The 24,888-nt window shown below is 40.4% G+C and overlaps 1 protein-coding gene and 1 long non-coding RNA gene across 4 annotated transcripts in view; one reads left to right on the forward strand and one right to left on the reverse strand.

Annotated features, from left to right (window-relative positions):
- The window catches only part of GART (phosphoribosylglycinamide formyltransferase, phosphoribosylglycinamide synthetase, phosphoribosylaminoimidazole synthetase), a 30,143-nt gene that overhangs the window by 1,623 nt on the left and 3,632 nt on the right, over nucleotides 1–24,888 (forward strand). For all 3 annotated transcript variants that reach the window (XM_040484007.1, XM_040484005.1, XM_040484006.1), the window contains exons 2-18: nucleotides 2,957–3,142; nucleotides 6,229–6,324; nucleotides 6,789–6,963; nucleotides 8,200–8,311; nucleotides 9,154–9,222; nucleotides 9,757–9,882; nucleotides 12,311–12,398; nucleotides 12,620–12,705; nucleotides 13,137–13,305; nucleotides 15,830–16,061; nucleotides 17,744–17,838; nucleotides 18,595–18,704; nucleotides 19,064–19,262; nucleotides 21,409–21,660; nucleotides 21,910–22,062; nucleotides 22,919–23,125; nucleotides 24,170–24,307. In XM_040484007.1, the coding sequence (XP_040339941.1) occupies nucleotides 2,998–3,142; nucleotides 6,229–6,324; nucleotides 6,789–6,963; nucleotides 8,200–8,311; nucleotides 9,154–9,222; nucleotides 9,757–9,882; nucleotides 12,311–12,398; nucleotides 12,620–12,705; nucleotides 13,137–13,305; nucleotides 15,830–16,061; nucleotides 17,744–17,838; nucleotides 18,595–18,704; nucleotides 19,064–19,262; nucleotides 21,409–21,660; nucleotides 21,910–22,062; nucleotides 22,919–23,125; nucleotides 24,170–24,307 (2,452 nt within the window). In that variant the 5' untranslated portion in view covers nucleotides 2,957–2,997. The remainder of the gene's footprint in view (nucleotides 1–2,956; nucleotides 3,143–6,228; nucleotides 6,325–6,788; nucleotides 6,964–8,199; nucleotides 8,312–9,153; nucleotides 9,223–9,756; nucleotides 9,883–12,310; nucleotides 12,399–12,619; nucleotides 12,706–13,136; nucleotides 13,306–15,829; nucleotides 16,062–17,743; nucleotides 17,839–18,594; nucleotides 18,705–19,063; nucleotides 19,263–21,408; nucleotides 21,661–21,909; nucleotides 22,063–22,918; nucleotides 23,126–24,169; nucleotides 24,308–24,888) is intronic.
- Nucleotides 15,252–15,874, reverse strand: LOC121035987 (uncharacterized). Its single transcript, XR_005793171.1, has 2 exons — nucleotides 15,762–15,874; nucleotides 15,252–15,522 (listed from the first exon to the last, which is right to left on the reverse strand). It is a non-coding gene; the product is annotated as an uncharacterized LOC121035987 (long non-coding RNA).

Consider the following 24,888-nt stretch of genomic DNA (forward strand, 5'->3'; position numbering starts at 1 on the left):
AGGAACCGATTTGACTGTAGGGATTCTCGTCTTGGTTTTAAGTGCCGTGGGTGTGGGTGGGCCATGTGCGTTTCACTTCTTTTGACCGAGGTTGACGTTGGATTTTTCACATTCCCTCCCTTCTAAGATGTCAGGGTCTTTTTTTTTTTTTTTTTATGGGTCTGTATTTTGATGCCTTTTTTTAGGTCATAAGCCTAAAATGCATATTTTTTCTTGATGCACCCCTGGTCTGTAGCAGATTTAGTCCACTTTCGTAATTGGTTTCTGCTTTATATCATTCACCCTGTCCTCAATTGGTTTACCTGACTCTCTTATTCTGGTTTTAAGCTACCCGTTTAGATGGCCGAGGCCCAAAAAAGTTAAGTTTCTCGAGGTATTCCAGCTAGTAAGGGGCAGTCTCAACCCAAACCAAAGCACTTTGCAGCCCAGGCCTCCTAACCATCCCTGGTGTGGATTCCTTCAGGCTGGATCCTAATGCAATTTCTGTGATCCGCTGTGGCAGCTAGGACAGTTTTCCTTTAGTGCCTCTCATCCAAACTAAATGTTTGGGTTTTTTTTTTCTCTAGAATTCAGAAAAATTTGTTTACTTCAGGTGTTTTGATACACGTGGCAAGGCTGTTTTTTGTTAAAAATAGCTTTTGTCTGAGACAATAGCGACTTTTCTCTTCCTCAAATATTAAGTAATCATCATCTCAACTGTGAAGACTATCCAAAGCAAAATTGTATACTTTGGAATCAAGGCTTTACTTCCTCTTAGATATGTGACATACAGCAAGTTGTTTAACCCAGGTGGACCTCAGTTTCTTATCTGTACAGTGGGGTGGTTATAGTAGCTACCTCATAGAATTCTTACGATTGTGAAGCAATTCTCGTGAAAAGCATTTAGAATAGCATCTGGCACAAAGTAAGTGCTTAAAAGTTGTAAGTGTTTTGTATTACCAGCCTAGATTTTTCTGTAAATATGTAATCCTAGCATCACTCAAGTTACTGATTTCAGTTTTCTTTTCTGCTGTCTTCAGTTTGCCTTCTACCTAATGAAACGTCTTCTAGAAATTAGTAGACTAGTGTGACAAGTATTTATTCCTTTGGCTTTTCTCTCCCTGTTAGTACTTGTATCTCTTAATGTATCAACTTACATAAAAGCAATAAAATAGAACAAGCTCGCATTTATTGCTGCTGTCAGAAATTGTATTAACTGTTTATAAATGTCATTTCAAAGAAAATGTTATTTCAGTTAACCCTTAATATAGCTTCTTAAGCAAGTTCTCCTACTTCCATCTTTTAAGATGTAAAGAAATCGAATTACAGGTAGTAAGAGTTTAGCCAAGATTACACTGCTGACTTGAGTTGAGATAGGTGTTATATCCGTCCAGCTGAGAATCAAATGCCAGAGCTATGGTGAGACGTGTTCAGGTTTGAGTTTGCCTTCTGTACCAACCTTCTAGCATATTGCACTAATTTCTTAAATCAGGAGTCCGCAAACTGGCCCTTGTACCAAATCCTTCCTGCCACCAGTTTTTGTACAGCTCACCAAATAAGAACAATTTTCACAATTGTTACATGATTAGGAAGAATTTAAAGGAAGAATGATATTTTTAAGACATTTGAAAACTGTAAGATAATGACATTACAGTGTCCATAAATAAAGTTTTATTGAAACACACTCATGATTATTCTTTATGAGCCTGTGATAGCTTCCTACTGCTTAGAGCGGAATATAGGCAAACTATGACTTACAGCCCACTGCCTATTTATGTAAGGTTTCACTGAACATAACCATGTTCATCCATTTCTGTATTGTCTATGGCTGCTTTCGTGCCACAGTGACAGAGTTGAGCTGTTACCATAGAGATCTTATGACTCTCAAAGATGAAAATGAAAATATTTACTCTCTGGCCCTATACAAGCCCCAATCTTAAATATTTCTTCCAGTTTATGATCACTTTAAAGTCTTATCTGTGGTATCTCAAGATTTAAAAGCAGGTATATTAAATTTGAGGTTTAAATTTGAAATGTTAGGATTCTTGTTTAACTAAGGATTGATGATTGCAAATCTTTCAAAAGAGGAAAAGTAGGGGCACCTGGGTGGCTCATTTGGTTAAGCTTCTGACTCTTGAATTAGGCTGAGGTCATGATCTCCTGGTTTGTGGGTTCAAACCCTGTGTGGAGCTCTGCACTGGCAGTGGGCCCTGCTTGGAATTCTTTCTCAGTCGGTCTCTCTCTGCCCCTCCCCCGCTCACATGCCTTTCTCTCTCTCACTCAAAAAATAAACTTTTAAAAAAATTTCAAAAAGAGTGAAGTAAAACCTAAAGAAAGGTGATTATTCATAGGAATTTTTTTTTTTTAAATCAGGTTAGAAGTCACCATTTAATTCCTTAACCTAGCTCTAGGCCAGTCTGCCTCATTTTTAAAATACCTACCTTAGGGGCGCCTGGGTGGCGCAGTCGGTTAAGCGTCTGACTTCAGCCAGGTCATGATCTCGTGGTCCGTGAGTTCGAGCCCCGCGTCGGTGGTCCGTGAGTTCGAGCCCCGCGTCGGGCTCTGGGCTGATGGCTCAGAGCCTGGAGCCTGTTTCCAGTTCTGTGTCTCCCTCTCTCTCTGCCCCTCCGCCGTTCATGCTCTGTCTCTCTCTGTCCCAAAAATAAAATAAACGTTGAAAAAAAAATTAAAATACCTACCTTGGGGCGCCTGGCTAGCTCAGTCATTACAGCATGCAGCTCTTGATCTCGGGGTCATGAGTTCAGGCCCCACATCAGGGGTGGAGATTCCATAAATACATACCTCCCTAATCCTCATGAATATTGTCATCTCAAATTATGATCCCTAATTTTTCATAAATAAATCTGGGGGGTAAAATGTTATTTGTAGGATTACAAGTGACCACTTAAATCATATTTACAAATTGTGATTTCTAAAGTTTATGCATTGTAAGATAACTGTGGTTTTCTTTCTGCAGCTTTTATTTTCCTTTGGAATTCCTGCTTTGCAGACAGAGCAATGGCAGCCCGCGTACTTGTAATTGGCGGTGGCGGAAGGGAACATACACTGGCCTGGAAACTTGCACAGTCTAATCGTGTCAAACATGTGTTGGTTGCCCCGGGCAATGCAGGCACTGCCTGCTTGGAAAAGATTTCAAATACTGGTAATCATCTTTAAAAGTGGGGAGTAAGGGTCGCCTGGGTGGCTTAGTCAGTTAAGTGTCTGACTTGATTTCTGCTCAGGTCAGGATCTCACACTTAGGAGATGCAACCCTGTGTTGGGCTCCGCCCTGAGCATGGAGTCTGCTTAAGATTCTCTCTTGCTTTCTCCCTTTACCCCTCTCCCGTACACGTGTGCTCTTTTTCAAAAAAACAAGTAAGTAGGGGCGCCTGGGTGGCTCAGTCGGTTAAGCGTCTGACTTGGGTTTAGGTCATGATCTCACAGTTCATGGGTTCAAGCCCTGCGTCAGGCTCTGTGCTGACAGCTCAGAGCCTGGAGCCTGCTTTGGATTCTGTGTCTCCCTCTTTCTCTGCCCCTCCCCCACTCACACTCTGTCTCTCAAAAATGAATACGCTTTAAAAAAAATTTTTAAATACAAAAAAAATAAAGTCGGGAGTAATAGCTAATAATCGTAAATGATAAATGTTAACCACATCTGTTCTTTATAGAGTCGATAGTTATTCATATTTGAATGCTTTTCTTAACCTTAAGATGTATGTGGTAATTTAAATACTTGTATGTTGTAAATTTAAGGTATTTTATTCAGGGGCACCTGGATGGCTCAAGTCAGTTAAGCATCCAACTCTTGATCTCAGGGTTGTGAGATCAAGCTCCGCATTGGGCTCTGCACGGGTGTGAAGCCTACTTAAAAAAAAAAGGTATCTTGTTCAGAGGGTAGCATTTCTTTATCTTAAATTACTATAAACGTTACAAAATACATCCATTGAAAAAGTCACAGGTGCCTAAGGGTAAAGGCGTTTTGATGTGTATTTTTGGAAATGAAAAGTTGAGCGGTGCTATTAAAAGTAAATTTTGGCAAATCTGAGTCCATAATAGACCTCAACCTTTATCTCTTTCACTGGTAGAAGTGAAAAAAAATGTTCAGTTCTTACACTACCTTAAATTCCTTAGTGACTTCCTTAGAATGGAACTCAAACTCCTAACTATCAAAGCCCTTTGCAGTCTGGCTCCTGTATCACTTTCCAGCCTGATCTTTTATGTCCTTTGTATTTTTTTCAGTGTGCTCTCTGTCCATGCACTTCTGCCATTTTCCCAAACAGAGCTGCCTTGAACTTGGTATTTGTTCCCACCCCTAGCATGACTGGCTCCCTGTCATTCAGGTCTCAGTCTATATGTTCTCTCCTCAAAGAGGTCTTTCCTGAAACTTCTAGGTAAAGCATGCCCACCCCATTTCATATGCTTTCAATCATGAACCATTGTACATATTTACTTTTCTATTGTCTATCTCCTATCATCATTTCCCTGCAGGAACATAAGCTCTAGATTGTAAGCTACATGAGGGCAAGAAACCCATCTGTCTTGTTTTTGTATTGCATCCATCATGCCTAGTACCCTGTATGGCACATAATATTTATGGAGAGAACATAGGCCCAACAAGCCACAAACTGGGAGAAGATAATTGTGTACATAGGACCAAAAAGAAAAAATGATAAATGAAACATCTGCTTCCCTGGTTCTTAGTTTTGCGGGTGAGGTATCTTAATGTATTTATTGAAGAACTGGCACGTTCTGTGTAAATAACAGTTGATGTCCTGTAGACTGGCCCATGAAAATCTCTCAAGATTGCCATGAGACTGCTACCACTTGTAGCAACAGGATAGGTATTTTTCTCTTGCCACTCTCTGCTGTGCAGATGTAGTCAGCTCTGCTCAGCCCAGTTGTGTTAGCAGATACCAACCCTGAGTACGTGGTTTTCTATCCTTATCCTACTCAGGCAGCTCACAAGTTGAGAACCCTACTCTTTCTGCACTTACCCCCTACACATCACAAACATCATAATTTAAGACTTCAGCCAACTTGGGGCGCCTGGGTGGCGCAGTCGGTTAAGCGTCCGACTTCAGCCAGGTCACGATCTCGCGGTCCATGAGTTCGAGCCCCGCGTCAGGCTCTGGGCTGATGGCTCGGAGCCTGGAGCCTGTTTCCGATTCTGTGTCTCCCTCTCTCTCTGCCCCTCCCCCGTTCATGCTCTGTCTCTCTCTGTCCCAAAAATAAATTAAAAACGTTGAAAAAAAAATTAAAAAAAAAAAAAAAAGACTTCAGCCAACTTAAGAATGGTAGTCCAGGGGCTCCTGGGTGGCTCAGTCAGTTAAACATCTAGGTGTTGATTTCAGCTCAGGTCATGATCTTGTGGTTCATGAGATCAAGTCCCCTGTCAGGCTCCCGTGCTGACGGTGCAGAGCCCACTTGTGATTCTCTTTCCCTCTCTCTGCCCTTCCCCCATTGGTGTGCACTCATGCTCTCTCTCAAATAAACGTTAAAAAAATAAATCTAAAAAACAAAAGCAAAAAAGAATGGTGGTCCAGATACAGTGAAGCATGAGGGTGCTTATGGAATCAACCCATACTTTGCATATGGTTGATCCTGCTGCTAATTATTTAGAACTCCATTGAGGAAACTTACCTGACTTGTGGGTTGAAGAAGGAAGCTAGGTCTTAAAATTATCATTCAGTTCGTACCTTACACATCTCTGCCCAAAGACCCTTCCTGGAATAGCCTCCCAATTCACCTGACATCAAATTTGCCTGATTTGTTCACACTTGGTTTTTTTTCATTTGTTTGTTTTTGGGTTTTTTTTGCTTGCATATTTATTACCCAAAATTCCCACACAAGCATCCTAAGTGTAGGGACTCTGTTAGTATCTTAACCGAGTGACTAGTACAGAATCTAGCATATAGTGGTTCTCAGTAAATCTTGAGTAAATGACATTAAAAGACAGTTTCTGAATATATCCTGTGGTACATTTTTTGCTTACAATCAATGTGACAAATGACTTTTAATAGCTCTTTGAGAAGCTTACTGGTATTGTCATCTAACTGGCTGTAGTGATGGAGGACTGAGCTATGTTGGTTAGTTTAATGCAGTAGGTTCTGAATATCTCACAGTGAAACTATCATCTGTATCTGTAAAAGAAAACCAATAGTTAATAGGCATCTAAAAATAAAGTCCTTGTTTTTCAGCATGACTGTTCATGTTTTATCGAGTGAGATGGGTTTGTTTTTCTGTTCACAGCCATCTCGATAAGTGATCACACTGCCCTTGCTCAGTTCTGCAAAGATGAGAACATTGAATTCGTAGTTGTTGGACCAGAGGCACCTCTGGCTGCTGGTAAAGTTTGTTTCTATTTATCAATATAATATATGCATTGCCAACAGGAGCTTAGAGATCATCTAAGATGAGGATTTTTAATCTTGTATCACATTGGAAAAAGAGCTTTCACCCTCTTGAAATGTATGGATTCTACGGTTTTTTTTCCCTAATGTATCAGTAATGTGATGAATGAAAGATCAAATCTGCAACTGTGGGAAACATTTTATGTGTTCATATTCTGCTCTGTTCTGGTGTCCATTTAATAATCCTGCACTTGACTCCACATCATTTTTGCTGGGTTTGAATCACATGGTACTAAAGTTTCTGTTTCTATCCTGGAGACAATATGAATGATCTAGTTATTTTCTGCCACTACTTATCTGCTTTATGTCCCTATAGACTTAGTCTAATCGTGATTCTTCAGAGTCAGAAGGCCCTACAGAGACCTTGGTTCACCTAAGGCTGCCTGTTTCCATCAATAGGAATTGTTGGGAACCTGACCTCTGCAGGAGTGCGATGCTTTGGTCCCACAGCAGAAGCAGCTCAGTTAGAGTCCAGCAAGAGATTTGCCAAAGAGTTTATGGACCGACACGGAATCCCGACAGCACGGTGGAGAGCTTTCACCAGACCTGAGGAGGCCTGCAGCTTTATTATGAGGTAGCTAGAAGATACACAGGTCACTTTTGTGTCACAGGTTTATAGTAAGATAATTGTGGGGGGCGGGGGGGGGAACTCATGCTGTGTAGGTTAGGACCCTGGGCATGTATAGTTGTACACTCTGTGGCCTTGCAGAAAGAAGAATTTTTTTTAATATAAGTGAAGAGTTTCTAAGGGAAAAGATAACATTTGATTCAGCAGTCAGGCTCTCCTTTCACAGCCAAACTGACACAGTGGCATCTTACAACATAAAGGATATTGGCTTTTTCATAAATAATTAACTAGAGTGAGGAATCTTCACTTAGCCTTCTGCCACCTGGACTGAGATCTAAAAAGACGAAACATTCTTGTTCTTTGTTGTGTTAAAAATATTAAGCAATTAGGGGCACCTGGATGGCTCGGTTGGCTAAGTGTCTGACTGCGGTTATGATCTCACACTTAGTGAGTTTGAGCTAGGCATCCGTATCTGTGCTGTCAGCACAGAGCCTGCCTCAGATCCTCTGTCCCCCTCTCTCTCTGCCCCTCCCTTACTTGCTCGCTAGCTCGCTCTCTCTCTCTGTGTCTCTCTCAAAAGAGATAAAATAAAAACATAAAGCAATTAACAAATGATGGTAGGTACATGCCTTTGCCCTTTTTTGTTGACATTTCTCCCTTTTATCTGGTATGTTTTCCTTTTAGTTGAGTCAGTTTCATTATTTTTCATCCTATAGGGGTTTTAGACACTGAATGTTATTTTCTTATAGCCAGATGACTTGGGTAAGTAACAATTTTGTTACTTATTTTGGGTAAGTCTCCTTGTAGATCTCCACTCCCATCCAACAGAAGAAACTACCAAGAACAGTTTCTTCTGTGTACTCTGAGAAACGACTTATGTATCCACACTTAACACTGGTCTTACACAGTTACATCTTCTACTAGAATGAGAGTACAATTCACTACTTTATTCCTAAGGATCATTCCATACCTGTGCTATACAGCTGCTTCAGTTTCCAAAGACCTTGCCTATATGATCTCATGATAAGTGAAAAAAGCAAAATTGTATGTACTTTATGATCACGACTCTAAAGGAATACATAGGGGAAAAAATCCTGGCAGGAAGTATCAAAATGATGTCGGTACAAGCACTTTTTTTTCTTTCTGCTTTTCAGTTGCTATAGCTTATCATTATGACATCCTAGAGCATTTTAAACTTTTGTAAGGATTTATTAAATGTTGAAGATGACTCTGTCTTTACAGTGCAGACTTCCCTGCTTTGGTTGTGAAGGCCAGTGGTCTTGCAGCTGGGAAAGGGGTGATTGTTGCAAAGAGCACAGAAGAAGCCTGCAGGGCTGTACAGGAGATCATGCAGGTAGGTTGTTCTCTGGAAAAGTCACACTGTGATGAATACTTGTAAGTTTATGAATTGTGTCTCAAGGACACAGTCTAGCAAACCCATCAGTTATTTGTTGTAATACTGTGTATTATAATCCATCTCTATAAAAGGCTTTTTACAAATCTACACTGATGGCTAAACCATGATGCTATTCTTTGGAAGTAAGTTGTAGCATGCTTTGTTGTCTGCTATGGAAGGTAGAAAATCCTCAGACTACAGAACATTCAAATTCTCAGCCATCTATGAAGACAAGTATTTGTTATGTCCCAGGTCTAAGAGAAGTGAAGCGTGGAATTAATACCCTTACTTTTCTTTTATGATCCATCTTGGTTATTGATCTCACTTGTCAAAATATATTTTCACAGGATTCTCTAGGCAAGCATATTCTAATTATAATCACACATAAGAGTTAAATGGTAATGATGAAAAAATCTGCTTCTCTGTTACATTATTTGAAACTGGAAAGCCAGATCCCCAGAAGAGTGTTAATGATGTGTTCATTTCATCTGTACCAGTGCTAGCTCTGTATCATTGCCACTTGACAAAATAGGAAACATTCATATGGGGTGCCTGGCTGGCTCAGCCGGAGGGTCTGAGGGTCACGATCTCAGGGTTGTGAGTTCAAGCCACACATCAGGTTTAGAGATTACTTAAATAAGTAAACAAAAAAGAAAACATTCATATGTTCCTTTGAAGCTTTCAGAAAAGGAAGGGGAAATTACAATACTAGAATTGATTCATAATAGAAATTGTGAAAAATGACAACAGCCCATTAAGTAAATATTAAAAGCTTAACTTTCTTTTTTTTCATCTGCAAGGAGAAAGCTTATGGAGCAGCTGGAGAAACAATTGTCATTGAAGAACTTCTTGAAGGAGAAGAGGTTTCTGTAAGTGTATTCATCTTCTGGGCTCTTACAGAGTATGAGAAGTTGTATTACCTGATCTATGAGTCCCAAAAAGATTTTATTTATTCTGGTTGCTTCATCTGAAAGCATAAACCCAGCACCTACAAAGGAATTTGTATATGTTTAATATTTTGGATGCAAGTGAAAAAAGAATTTATTCTCTCTTAATCACACCCAGTATATCAGTAGAGGACTTGGGTTTTTATCGTCTATTATTTAAGGGGGGAAAGGTTGAAATATTTCACTTTGAAATTAGCTTTACCTTTTTTTCCTAACTCGCTCAAAGATTACAGACCCTTCAGAAACTGAGTATACAAAATCTTTTGATTCTTGATGTAAATAGCTTAGGGTTACTTATGTTTCAACTCACTTGAAAAAAAAAAATTTTTTTTTTCTCCTGATTAGAGTTATGGTACATCTAGTTCTCCTTATTAAGTTGTTGTTTTTCTTTTCCTTTTTTTTTCTTTTTAATTTTTTGCCATTTAAGATAAGTGGACTATTTTGTTTTCTCTGCAGTGTCTGTGCTTCACTGATGGCAGGACCGTGGCCCCCATGCCCCCAGCACAAGACCATAAACGATTGCTGGAGGGCGATCACGGCCCCAACACAGGGGGAATGGGAGCCTATTGTCCTGCACCTCAGGTACTTCCCAGAAGTCCAGCTCAAGTTCAGCAGTCATGGTTTAGTCTTCTCAAAGAGCCCTTGGACCATGTTTTTCTGTCTGTTTTCTGTACGTGATGCTACTAACCAGCAACTTGGATTTCCTATTAAATGACAAGTATCTCTTCTAGTTTCACTCAGAAACAAAGACCATGGGGGAAGGGAAGGAGAAAAATAGTTACAAACAGAGAGGGAGGCAAACCATAAGAAACAGAACAAACTGAGGGTTGATGTGGATAGGGGGAGGGCGGTAGAAATGGGTGATGGGCATTGAGGAGGGCACTTGTTGGGATGAACAGTGGGTGTTGTATGTAAGTGATGAATCACAGGGATCTACTCCTGAAGCCAAGAGCACACTGTATGTTAGCTAAGTTGACAATAAATTGTATAAAAATATAAATGAATGAGTAAAAACCTTTTCTAAAGTCCTTGAAGAACTGTGGTTTGAAATCCTTCTAGCTCCTGCTCTCTACACCCTGTTTTTAACCCATGAGAGCCAATTATAGTACAGAATTTAAAAAAAAAAAAATTTTTTTTTAATATTTATTTTTGAGACAGAGTGTGCAAGCAGGGAAGGAACAGAGAGAGAGGGAGACACAGAATCTTAAACAGGCTCCAAGCTCTGAGCTGTCAGGACAGAGCCCAACACGGAGCTTGAACTAAGGAGCTGTGAGATCATGACCTGAGCCGAAGTTGGACACTCAACTGACTGAGCCACCCAGGGGCCCCTAGAATTATTTTTTAATCATCTTTGGATAACCAAGGCCTAGCACATAAGTGCTCATTAAATGTGTGCGTGTCTGTGTGTGTGAAAAGAGAGATGAACTGAGAACCATGTCAGACTATAATTTGTTTTTATGGTTTCTGTACTTCGTAATGAGTACATAAAGTATGTTTCCAAACAATTTTTGGACAGTTTTTATAAGGAATTGCATTGGGTGTCTTTTAAGTAGAACTAGCACTTCAGAAACTCACCCATTCTTTTCACTGATGATTAGTCACAGTTGTTTGTGCTGATAGTATATGTAGTGCCTTATACACACTTTTATTGATTAAAAGATTAAAAATAAAACAGGATTTACTTAAAGCTGTAAGATTTTTGTTTTTTAATTTTAGAAAGAGAAAGCAGGGGAGAGAGGCAGAAGGACAGAGAATCTTATTCAGGCTCCATGTTCAGTGGGGAGCCCGATGTAGGGCTTAATCTCACAGCCCTGGGATCATGACCTGAGCCAAAATCAAGAGTGGGTCACTCAACTGACTGAGCCACCCAGCACCCCAATGTTTTATAAGTATTAAAACTACTATTCAATAAAAGTGATTTTAGTACAAGAGCTATCTTTAGGGGCACCTGGCTGGCAAAGTCAATAAAGCATACAGCTCTTGGTCTCAGGGTTTTGAGTTCAAGCCCCACATTGGGTATAGAAATTAGTTAAAACTTCAAAAAGTAAAATCTTTTTTATTTTATTTTTTTTTAATTTTTTTTTTTAATGTTTATTTTTGAGACAGAGACAGAGCATGAACGGGGGAGGGTCAGAGAGAGAGGGAGACAGAATCGGAAACAGGCTCCAGGTTCTGAGCTGTCAGCACAGAGCCCGTCGTGGGGCTCAAACTCAAGGACCGCGAGATCATGACCTGAGCCGAAGTCGGCTGCTTAACCGACTGAGCCACCCAGGCGCCCCTAAAATCTTTTTTAAAAAAGAACTATGTCTAGGTCTAATTTTTATAATATAAACTTTCACATTCTTAATTTTATAGGCTTATGGAATAGGCATAGAATATACTAGAAGGATACAAAAGAGCCTCAAGGTGGGAGGGGAACTTTTTTCATTTTTACTATTATTATGGTTTAGGAAACTCTTTTTAGTGAGTTTTAAGTGTGTACATGTTTGGAATTCTATAGGTTTACTAGTAAAGATGATTTAATACTTAGTCATAAAACAGCAGCTGACCCCGATCAGTAAATAATACATAATCTAGCTTCTGCTTTATCTCTCAGAGGTTTTCTTTCCTTTTTATAAAAGTAAGGCTAAATACTTAAAGGGTCAATGTGAAGATTTTAAAAGCTTATGAATTTAAAGTGCTTAGCCTAGGGGCACCTGGGTGATTCAGTCGGTTGAGCATCTGACTTCAGCTCAGATCATGAACTTGAGGTTTGTGGGTTCAAGCCCCACATAGGGCTCGCTGCTGTCAGCCTGTCAGCACAGAGCCCACTTTGGATCCTCTGTCCTCCTCTCTCTGCCCATCCCCCACTTGCATTCTCCCCAAAATAAATATTTAAAAATAAGTAAATAAAGTAGTCAGCTTATCTGAAGTAGTAAAAAATGATAGTTTTCATTGTCCCATATAGTACTGCTTATAAGACATTTTTTTAATACCCAGTTATATTTAAATATTCCTATATAATCCCCAGGTTTCGAAGGATTTGCTGCTGAAAATAAAAAATACAGTTCTTCAGAGGACAGTGGATGGTATGCAGCAGGAGGGTATGCCATACACAGGTGAGCACACTGATGTCACTGTGGGCATTATTCATGGAGCGACTTTACACCTTGACAAAACTTCCCCACTTTCTTTTTTCACCACCTTTTAATTGAGCCCTGTTGTAAAGTTTGCCATGGTTAGTGCAAAACTTCAAGTGTTAGAAACATACTTTAATTTTCAGTCACGATACAATGTTTTCATGATAGTTTTTTGGGTTTTTTTTCCTTTTTCATTGAAGGTGTCCTCTATGCTGGTATAATGCTGACCAAGGATGGCCCAAAAGTTCTGGAGTTTAATTGCCGTTTCGGTGATCCAGAGTGCCAAGTGGGTAATAATTAAAGACAGTTTATAAAGTGGTACTTTGTTGACGTGTTTCTTAATCTCAGGATTTTATCAGCCTGGACATAATTACCTTTAAGAAATATGTGCAGGGGCGCCTGGGTGGCTTGGTCGGTTGAGTGTCCGACTTCGGCTCAGGTCATGATCTCACGGCCCGTGAGTTCGAGCCCCGCATCGGGCTCTGTGCTGACCGCTCAGAGCCTGCAGCCTGTTTCAGATTCTGTGTCTCCCTCTCTCTCTGCCCCTCCCCTGTTCATGCTCTGTCTCTCTCTGTCTCAAAAATAAATAAACGTTGAAAAAAAATTAAAAAAAAAAAAAAAGAAATATGTGCAGGTTCTGCTGGTATCTCAGTGAATAAAATGTCTAGAGAGAACTAAAGTTTCTCTCAGTTGCCATGTTGATTTATGTTTTCCCAGGTGATCCTCCCGCTGCTTAAAAGTGATCTTTATGAAGTGATTCAGTCTACCTTTGATGGCCTGCTCCACACATCTCTGCCTGTCTGGCTGGAAAACCGCACCGCCCTAACTGTCGTGATGGCAAGTAAGGGCTACCCAGGAGATTACACCAAGGGTGTGGAGATAACAGGTAAATACCTGGGAACCAAAGGTGGGATTAGAGTGCAACAAGTAACCTGTGTTACAGCAGGCCTTCCTCCCGTGCTCTACTCTGTGCCTTTTACGGGTATAAGGCCATCAGAAACCTTGAAGGGATTTTTAACCATGTTGGATGTGGGTTTCAAATATCCAGAATTACTGTATTTAAAGAATTGCCATCAGTTTCTCTTCCTTACAAGAAGACCTAAGTAGGCCTAGCCAGGTTTCTAGAATATCACTTGCTGTTTCTTTCTTTTCCACCCTCCAAGAGCCAGGAAGATAAAGGGAATTTATGAGAGTCAGAGGAACATTGGTAGACGCTACATCAGTGAGACACATCCCAGAGGCATCACAACTAGACCCCACCCCCTCTTCCATTTGCAGCATACCCGAAAGTCACTGGGATGTCAGAATTAAAAGTTTCAAAACAATAGCCTTCTCTTCTGTTTCCCTTTATAGGAAATGAGGTATCTCTTGTTAAATGATACTAAATAAAACAGTGTCTTAAAATGCCATGTAAGTTCTAGTGCCATAAGCCCCAAGGTAGACCTCCATGATCCCTGGCAGGCTGTAGTTTGGCCTCCCTCAGGACCCCAATAGTGCATTGGTTCAAACACCCCATTTCCTGCCTCGCCCAGACAAGTCCATTGCCCTGTGAGTCCCACACGTGGCAGCTGAGCAGGTAGGAATTGATTGCCTTTTAAAATGAACAAAGAGAAGGGATAGACTCAAGATCACTTAAATTGGTGAAATCTCCCAAGACTGAGGTGACAAGTGTAATAGTCATTTCTGACACAGCAATATTAGGTATTCCCAACACCAGTAGGTATTTGGAACTGAATGCCCTAGTGTTATAACATTTAGGGAAGACTTCTAACAAGTTACTAACTGCAATGCTAAGAGAAGTAATGACCAAAAAGGACAAACTGAATATATAAGAGTGTGTGGGGTTTTTTTTGTTCTTTTTTGTTTTTAATTAAGAGGTTATCTTTGTATAAGCTGCCCATGTTGGTCACTTGAGAATACAGAAAATATGGTCAGATAATACATTAGGTGTAAAATTATATATGAGAGTTTAAAAGTAATTTAAAAGAAAATTAAGCTAGGGATTTTAGACAGGGCCTGAAACCAAATTTAAATTTGTCTTAAAATTTTACAGTTGTTGTATTAGGGAAAAGATTAAGAATATGTTTTGCATTACAGTTACTCCTTTGGTTATTTAAAGAAGAAAGCAACTTAGATGGCTATGATAAAAAACAAATTCCAAAAGTAAAAGATGTAATCAAATGAAGATTTTATTCATTGACGTTTACAGGGTTTTTGTTGTTGTTGTTGTTTTTCCTTTTCCCATTTTTTAAGTTTTAGTTTTTAATGTCCTATCAGGAGAAAATAACTGTACAGCTCACCCTTGAAGAACATGGGTTTGAACTGCATGAGTCTACTTACACGTGGATTTTTTTTTTTTTTACAACACAATATACCATAAATGCATTTTCTCTCCCTTATGACTTTCTTGATAACATTTTCTTTTCTCTAACTTACCTTATTATAAGAATGTAGGGGCGCCTGGGTGGCGCAGTCGGTTAAGCGTCCGACTTCAGCCAGGTCACGATCTCGCGGTCCGTGAGTTCGAGCCCCGCGTCGGGCTCTGGGCTGATAGCTCAGAGCCTGGAGCCTGTTTCCGATTCTTTGTCTCCCTCTCTCTCTGCCCCTCCCCCGTTCATGCTCTGTCTCTCTCTGTCCCAAAAATAAATAAACGTTGAAAAAAAAATTGTATAAAAAAAGAATGTAGCATACAGTATGCGTAACATACAAAATACACATTAATTGACTGTTGATGTTATTGGTAAGGCTTCTGTTGGACAGTAGACTATTAGAGTTTTTGAGGAGTCAGAAGTTATACATGGATTTTGAACTGTCAAGGGAAGTCAGCACCCCTAATCCTGACATTGTTTAAGGTTCACCTCTTTGTTTAGGTCCTAAGCTTTTCAGGACTTGGGTTCTTTTTTTTTCTTTTTTCCCTCCCCTATTAAAAGTTCTCACATGAGGCTTATGATAACACAGGTTTCTGATAATACACCTGTCACCCAATAGCAGAACGGGCTGTTCTTAAGAGAGAGGGTCTATTTGTTGTCCTGGTGCTTTATTCCTTCCTGATGGGATTACTGTGAAGATTCATTTAAGTGAAATAAAAATCTTATTTAAAAACCTTATGAGGGGCGCCTGGGTGGCTCAGTCGGTTAAGCGTCCGACTTCAACCAGGTCACGATCTCGCGGTCCGTGAGTTCGAGCCCCGCGTCAGGCTCTGGGCTGATGGCTCAGAGCCTGGAGCCTGCTTCTGATTCTGTGTCTCCCTCTCTCTCTGCCCCTCCCTGGTGCATGCTCTGTCTCTCTCTGTCTCAAAAATAAATAAAAACGTTAAAAAAAATTAAAAAAAAAAAAAAAAACCTTATGAAAACTAAAAACTACTTCAGACGCATGGATTGCCGTTATTACATAAATATGCTCTCTTACAGGCTTTCCTGAGGCTCAAGCTTTAGGACTGGAGGTGTTCCACGCAGGCACTGCCCTGAAAGATGGCAAAGTGGTGACTAGTGGGGGTAGAGTCCTTTCGGTAACAGCCATCCAGGAAAATCTCATTTCAGCCCTTGAAGAAGCCAAGAAAGGACTAGCTGCTATAAAATTTGAGGGAGCCATTTACAGGAAGGACATTGGCTCTCGTGCCATAGCTTACCTCCAACAGCCCAGGTAAATTTCCTACCAAGGTCATAAGACAGCTTCAGAACTAGCACAACTTCAGAACTGGTATAAATGGCTATGTAGGAATTTCTGTTAACCCTGTACTAAGTCATTCTATAATTTCTCTCTGTGGGACTGATCTGATTTTTATTTGCATTTAGTTGGAGTCAAAACTAGTTAAAACAATATTGAGATGAAATGGAAAAAGCGTCATAGTACCTTTTTGTTTTGAAAAGTTTAAGAACTTTTTCACGTTGTATATTTTAAATATATATAATCATTTGTCAGGTACTCATAAATAAAAATGGGGATAAGAGGTTTTTATTCCTTGAGTTATCATATATTTAAACATTACTGTTGTATGTTTATCTTAGTTCCTGGTTTTGTCCAAGAATTCAAGATGAAAATATTGGCCATGTAATTTTGCAACTTAATTTGATTATACTGTAAATTTTGGCGGTCTCACTTTTTACTGTGTTTATACTTATTACTGAAATATGTTTTTGGACCCCTTATATGTTGGTACATACAGCTATTTTTTTGTAAGATCAATAAACTATTAATTGCAAATGTGGGTGTTTCAATTTATTAAATATTGTAATCACAACTCGTTGAGTTCATCTGTGAGAAATAAACAGGTCTTAGGACAAAATGAGAAATTTGTAGTAACTTAATTAAACTTAATACTATTAACTTCTAGACAGACGTTCAAAGTTTAAATACTGGAAGTTTTTTAGGATTAAGAACATTAAAATACCACGCTAAAAGTTTTATTTTTCATTTTAAAATAACTAGATTCTCCATTGAAATGACCTATTTCAAGGGACTGTGGTCTTAATACTAGTCTGAGTTTATTAAAGATGAAGAAAATGAGAGGACATAATGCCAGCTGCTACCTGAGAAAAGGTTTTTTTAAACCAGTAGAACTTGTTTTCCTATTTGAGCATGACTCTGGACTGCTAATTTTATTGGAGTTAATGGCCAAAGCCATCAACTCTGTTTGTACCCGGACACCGTGTTTCTAACAAAATTTCATATACTTATTCATGTATCACTACATTCTGGTAGATCAAAGTACTCATTTTTGAAAGGCAAGGCTACTGAATTCCCAGTGCTGTTCATGAACTTCACCTCTAGATGCACTGGTTCAATGTGTTGGCCTTATTTAGAAGGGAATGGTGCACTGAGTATCATCATCTGGTTTTGCTTTTCTCTTGTGTGTTTCTATCTGGTTTCTTACTGTCTTCAGCTGAAAGGAAACTTACACAATTCTCTATTGCAGTAAGAGTCCAGTTTCATTATTCAGGGATTTCTTTGGAGAGTGCATATAATCCTCATCTTCACTTTCTTTACTCCATTTTAGAATTCCTTTCCTTCCCATACCAAAATTGAACAGAGATGTTGTGGCAAAATATTAGTATATGTAGCTGCCTGTGAGGAATACTTGTAGAAGAAATAAGAGAAGTAGTTCTCAATAGTGATGATACAACTGAATCAACTGAGGAAGTTATTTAAACACATTTCGATTTCCAGGGCCTGCCCTAGACAACGTTAAAATCTGCGGATGGGGCCTACCATGTCCGGAGAGCTAAAAACCACTACGGATATCTTCTGTTTTAAATAATACTTTAAAATTAAAATAACTTTCCCTGGCATTTAGGTGAAGTGCTTTGTTTTGTTTAATTCTTTAGGGGCCTGACTTACAAGGAATCTGGGGTAGACATTGCAGCTGGAAATACGCTGGTCAAGAAAATTAAACCTTTAGCAAAAGCTACCTCCAGACCAGGTAAGTCAGAGCCTATACTTTGCTAGTTCATTCATTAACTTTGAGAAACACTGAGAATTGATCTGTAATTTACTGAGGAAAATGTTCCAAATTAATGCCAGGTTCCTGTAAGTCTTGTCCTATGTAAGCCATACCCAGTTTTCTGCTTTCTTGTCTATAATACTAAGAAAAGCATTTCTTGAGGCGCTTGGGTGTCTCAGTTAGTTAAGCATCCAACTCTTGGTTTTGGCTCAGGTCATGATTTCACAGTTCCTGAGATTGACCTCTGAGTTGGGCTCTGTGCTGACAGCCCCTCCCCCACTTGTACTGTCTCTCAAATATTTTATTTATTTATTTTTATTATTATGTTTTTTAAGAGTGCACAAGCAGGGGAGGGGCAGAGAGAGGGGGACAGAGGATCCATTGCGGGCTCCGCACCAATAGAGAACCTGATGCAGGACTCGAACTCATGATCTGTGAGACCATGACCTGAGCCGAAGTCTGACACTTAACCAACTGAGCCACCCAGGTGCCCCAAAATAAATAAATAAACATTTAAAACAAAGAAAAGCATTTCTTATCCGTGATGTTAAACTTAGATATGTCTGCTCCTTTAATATTTAATTACTTTCTTGATCAATTCTTTGAGCATGTGGTGCTCTCCCCCATTCTCAGGAAAAGCAGCTCTTGTTTTAGCCATGCTTATGAAGAAGTTGTTTGTACATCCGTGTTTAATCTGTTGAAATGCAACAAGTATTTAATTTTTTTCCCCATTAGGCTGTGATGTTGATCTTGGAGGTTTTGCTGGTCTTTTTGATTTGAAAGCAGCTGGTTTCAAAGATCCTCTTCTGGCCTGTGGAACAGATGGTGTGGGGACTAAACTGAAGGTAATCAGACACCTATGTGGTTAAAGGCCTTTTGGGAAAGTTAAGAGAGAATTTACTATAAATCAAATACATATTTTTCCTCTCTTGATATGCACTAGAGAGAACTATACCAAATAACCATAAAATATGGCTAAAATATCTATATATTTCTGAGAGCACAATGTTGTTGAGGCTCTATCTGGATGGAAAGCTTATTTGAGGGGATTAAATGGGATACTTTTGGATAAGTAGCTCCTCAGAATTCAGTATTTTGTCTTTGGGTGCTCGGAGCAGCAATATTTATTAGCCCACTGATAAACTGACAAGATATTATTTGGAGCTTATTCACTTATGTGGACATTTCTATTATGCTTCTTTAGATTGCCCAGCAGTGTAATAGACACGATACCATTGGCCAAGATTTGGTTGCAATGTGTGTAAATGATATTCTGGCCCAAGGGGCAGAGCCCCTCTTCTTCCTTGATTACTTTTCCTGTGGAAAACTTGACCTCGATACAACTGAAGCTGTTGTTGCTGGAATTGCCAGAGCCTGTGGGAAAGCTGGATGTGCTCTCCTTGGTATGACCGACCATCCATTAATCTCCTGTCCTTTTTCTTACTGTGTTTTACCCCATGTATAAACGTGATTGGTACCAATATAGATAAGAAGAAAAACTGTAGATTACAAAATGAAGCAAATAAAATATATATAACATTACCAGAAGAAAACTTAGATCCTGGTGCCCTCAAGCTTCTCCTCAAAGGTTTGTCCCCCAGACTCCTACTCCTAGACTTTGAGCCAGGCCTTGCCTTTCTCCCTGATCTTTAGCATCTCCACCCCCATCTTTCTCAATGGCCTCATGGACAGACAGGGTTAGCAGTTTCCTGCTTACTGGCCTGCAGCAGAAGGAGATGATTCCTGGCATTCTAAATCTTAATGTTTCCTGACTGAAGTGACACTAGGAATAAAATGTACCTAACACAGAAATACTACTTAAATACATACGAGAATTTGAAGCAAAATGAATGTGTAGTCCGAGTGGTAAAACTACCTTCTTTATATTACCATTTCTGTGGAAAATATGTCCCAACAGCCAAAATTGCCTTTTCAACTGTCTTTTAGTGTTGTTTTTGTTTTTTTTTTTTTTAATTTTATATTTGAGAGAGAGAGCAGGGGAGGCACAGAGAGAGAGGGAGACAGAGAATCTGCAGCAGGCTCAGGATCTGGGCTGTCAGCACAGAGCTGGACGCAGGGCTCGAACTCACAAGCAGTGAGATCATGACCTGAGCCAAAGTCGGATGCATAACCAACTGAGCCACCCAGGCACCCCTTCAACCATTGCTTAGAACAGTTTAGGGGCACCTGGTGGCTCAGTAGGTTAAGCATCTGATTGTTGATTTTGGCCCAGGTCATTATCTCACGGTTCATGGGATGGAGCCCTGCATTGAGCTCTGTGCTAACAGCATGGAGTCTGCTTGGGATTCATTCATTTTCTCTCTCTCTCTCTCTCTCTCTCTCCACCCCCTTCTCCTTCTCCCTCTCCTTCCCTCCTTCCCCCACTCTTGCTCAAGTACGCACTCTCCAAGTAAATAAATAAACATTAAAAAAAAATGCATAAGGGGCGCCTGGGTGGCGCAGTCGGTTAAGCGTCCGACTTCAGCCAGGTCACGATCTCGCGGTCCGTGAGTTCGAGCCCCGCGTCGGGCTCTGGGCTGATGGCTCAGAGCCTGGAGCCTGTTTCCGATTCTGTGTCTCCCTCTCTCTCTGCCCCTCCCCCGTTCATGCTCTGTCTGTCTCTGTCCCAAGAATAAATAAACGTTGAAAAAAAAATTTAAAAAAAAAATGCATAAAAAAGAAAAAAAAAAAGAACCGTTTATAACTTGGAGTCTGCCTGCCTACACCCTGTCTTTACGTATGATCACAAAAGTGAACTGTACTTTCTAGGCCAGGGCATTTGGATTTAGGCCTGAGTACGTCACTTCTCTAAGCTTATACTATCATCTGGAATGTAGAGTGATTATAAAGATCGAATACAGGTGAAAGCATTTCTAAAATTGCCATAGGAATGACATCATATTCAACCAAGCATTCATCCTTTGAATGTCATGCTGTTGGGAAGCTACACTTCTCCCTCATGGGAATTTAGCAGTTTGCCTTAAAATTGTACTTGGTTGAAAATTCTGTTAGGCAGCTAATAGAATACATACTTTTTTTTGAACATTTGTGAAATATAGCCACATGTTTAAGTGTTCATATTAAGAGCAGGGGGCACCTGGGTGGCTCACTTGTAAAAGCACATGACTCTTGATTTCGGGTCATGAGTTCAGGCCCCATGTTGGGCATAGAGATTACTTAAATAAACTTAAAAGAGGGGCACCTGGGTGGCTCAGTCGTTTGAGTCCAGCTCTTGATTTCGACTCAGGTCATGATCCTAGGGTTGTAAGATCGAGCCCTGCATCAGGCTATATGCTGAGTGCTGAGCCTGGAGCCTGCTTGGGATCCTCTCCCTCCCTCTCTCTCCCCCTCCCTCTCTCCCTCTCTCTCTCTCTCTCCCTCTCCCCTCCTCCCTCTCTCTGTCTCTCCCTCTGCCCCTCTCCCTGGCTCTCATGTTTGTGCACACTCTCGCTCTCTCAAGTAAAAAAAAAAAAAAGCTGGTGTCACTACTTCCTAGGCAGGTTTATAAATACTATGTGATTTCTTTGTTCTTGGTGTATCTTCCTCCAGGAGGTGAAACTGCAGAAATGCCTGACATGTATCCTCCTGGAGAGTATGACCTGGCCGGTTTTGCCGTCGGTGCCATGGAGCGGGATCAGAAACTCCCCCACCTGGAAAAAATCACCGAAGGGGATGTTGTTATTGGAATAGCTTCATCTGGTCTTCACAGCAATGGATTTAGCCTTGTGAGGAAAATTGTAGCAAAATCTTCCCTCCAGTACTCCTCTCCAGCACCTGATGGCTGTGGTGACCAGACCTTAGGTAAAAGCACTCAGGTTTCAACTCTCCCGTTTGGAAATGTCTGAGCAACCACTTAATGGGTTAGTCTTTCCTTAGTAAATTAGAATGGAATAAATTACCTTGTCCTGTGAGTTTACTGTTGGGACCTTATTGTAAAACCTGGTGTGTCTGTGCAGGGTCAAATCATTCTGTATTTCAGAATTGTTTTTTATATATGATTTGGTTTTACATTCATAGGCTAAGTTTTTGTCCTCTCTCTCCAATACACAGGGGACTTACTTCTGACTCCAACGAGAATCTACAGCCATTCGCTATTACCTGTCCTGCGTTCAGGACATGTCAAGGCCTTTGCCCATATTACTGGTGGAGGATTGCTAGAAAACATCCCCAGAGTCCTTCCTGAGAAATCTGGAGTGGATTTAGGTAAGATTGGTACAAGGGACTTTTTGTTCAGAAAACCATTTGGAGGAAAACTACATTATGGAAGAAAATTAAATTCTTAATTGTTAGGGTTTCTCAGAAAAAATAGGGCTGACCTTTCTACCTCTTTTTGCTTTATTAACCATGTTTATAAGGCATAAAATCCTTGCATGTAATTGACTTATATAGATGAAATGCTATGGGGGGGGGGTGGATCGAGCCCTACATTAGGCTCTGAGCTGACAGTGTGGAGCCTGCTTGGGATTCTGTCTCTCTCTCCGCCCCTCACCTGCTCATGGACAAACGTGTGCTGTCTCCCTCTCTCTCTATATATATATCCCTCTCTTCCTCTCTCAAATAAAAAAAAAGAATAAAAATAAACTTTTATTAGAGATTTTTTTTTGTATTATAGCAGACCTAAGTCTAAATTTTAAAGTAAATACAGCAGGGCAGGGTTTTGATTTTAACTTTTTATATAGCTTCTTTTTCTTTATAACTTCTTTTAAATAGTGTACACATTCCTCTAAATCTGTAACATAAGCCGCCTAGTTTTGCATCATACTTAGGGTGCATTTTGGTCATTGCTAAGACCCAACTAAACGTTCACAAACCTTTACTAGAATTTACTGTATTTACTGGAATACAATTAATCTATTAGGGGATTCCTAAAAACATAGTTAATGCAGCACAAAACCAATATTCACTTAATTGTGAATATTGGCCAAGTGTGTCAGCAAAAATGCTGTGGCTATCTCAGGTACAGATGGATCCCCCCAAAAATTCACAGCTTCGTATATATGCATACGTTATACGTTGTGTGAGATAATAGGTTCATGAAACATATCTTGCCTGTTTTCAGATGCCCAGACCTGGAGGATCCCCAGGATCTTCTCGTGGTTACAGCAAGAAGGACACCTCTCTGAGGAAGAGATGGCCAGAACATTTAACTGTGGGGTTGGGGCCATCCTCGTGGTGTCAAAGGATAGGACAGAGCAGATTCTGAGGGATATCAAGCAGCACAGCGAAGAAGCCTGGGTGATTGGCAAGGTGGTTGCATGTCCTGAAGGTAAATCGCTCCTTCTTTAGTTGCTCTTAGGTATGTAACCTGAAATGCCACTGCCCTGCCTCGAGCTCCTGCCCACGTTTTATTACAGCCCTTGTACGGCACCCGTGTTCACACAGCTGCGACAGGACAGAAGCTAGTAACACCACACACCTCTTCCCTCCTGCCCTAGGGTGCTGACACCTTGTGTGGTGGTCACATATGCACAACTGTAGCCCAGAAGACAACCCTTAACCGGTGGAGTGAAGAAATCCCCACTTGAGGGACAGAAGAAGGGAGCAGTTCTGAGGCAGAGTCTTCACGGTGCCTTTGAGGTCCCAGGGGAAGTCAAGCCCCAGTTGCCCCCAGTGGCAACCAGTTTAGTAACACACTCTTACGCTGGCTTTCCAGATCACTCTTCCCAGATCTTCACTCCGGTTTCCCGGGGTCATCTCCAAAGTGTTGTGCCCACACGCGAGACCTTGTCTCAGGCTGTGCTTTGTGACTCAGCTCAGCTCGCCAGTGAAGCGGGCACCCTGACAAGTGCCGTGTATACACAGGACTCTGTCAGACGTACTAGAAATTGACAGAGTGGCAGAAAAGCCACTCAGATGAGCTGACAGACGCCAGTACTTGCTGATGATGTCGTATCTGCCTTTCATCCCTTTATTGTGTAGGTTCCTTTTCAGGCCAGTTCTCCAAATACCAGAAAGATCTCTTGAGCCCACATCCTTGAGCTCACATTGCATTAGGAACGAGTCCCTCTCTTCCTCAACATCCTGTATCAAATCTTTGAATGGCCTTGCTTGGGTTACATGCCTACCCTAGGTCAGGAGACAGTGACACGCCATAGCTTTTAGTTGGAAGTAGGTAATTAATACATGTTCTCTTTCAGGAAGTTTTTATGAGTGAGTAACTTTACGTAATACAAGCCTATTCTTCATTTTAGTCTATGCATATCTTATTTTCAGAATAAAGTATTTTCAGTTTTCATAAAATACTTTTCTTTCCATTACTGTTAATTCACTGTTGTTCTATTCTTATTTACTGGGTGTGTTTGAAATGAAGGTTCTCCTCGTGTGAAAGTCAAGCATCTGATTGAAACCATGCAAGCAAATGGATCAGTATTGGAGAATGGCACTCTGAAAAATCATTTCTCTGTCCAACCAAAAAAGGCAAGAGTGGCTGTCTTAATATCTGGAACAGGTGAGATGTGTCCTCCTTCCTTCCTCCTGCCCGCCCCCCCAAAAAAAAACCTCCTTCAGGTCGTGAGGACACTCTCAGTAGAATGGGGCAGGGAGTCATTAAGGAGTATCCTCAGTCTTTTTCTGTATCCTCAGTCTTTACACTTTTTCTGTATTATTATCCTCAGTCTTTACACTTTTCTCAGGCATTTGAGACACCTAAAGGAAGAGTAGAGGGTATCACGAAGATGACTGAAGAAAAAGGAACTGGAAAAGATAGAAAATCCAACTTCTTTTGTACCGTAGCTCTGTAGTTGAAAAGTTACAACAGCTGAGATTTGTTTGTTTGCTTGTTTTTTATGATTTTTATTATTTATTTTCTAATTTACATCCAAGTTAGCACATAGTACAGTAATGATTTCAGGAGTAGATTCCAGTGATCTGTCTCATGTGGATAATGCCCAGTGCTCACCCCAACAAGTGTCTTCCTTAATGCCCCTTGCTCATTTAGCCCATCTCCCCACCCACAACCCCTCCAGCAAACTGCTGAGGGTTTTTTTTTTTTAATTTTTTTAATTTAATAGTAATAAGGTGAAATTTATG

The sequence above is a fragment of the Herpailurus yagouaroundi genome, unplaced genomic scaffold (genome assembly GCF_014898765.1).
Source record: "Herpailurus yagouaroundi ecotype Mexico unplaced genomic scaffold, PumYag 162, whole genome shotgun sequence".
NCBI classification, from domain to species: domain Eukaryota; kingdom Metazoa; phylum Chordata; class Mammalia; order Carnivora; family Felidae; genus Herpailurus; species Herpailurus yagouaroundi.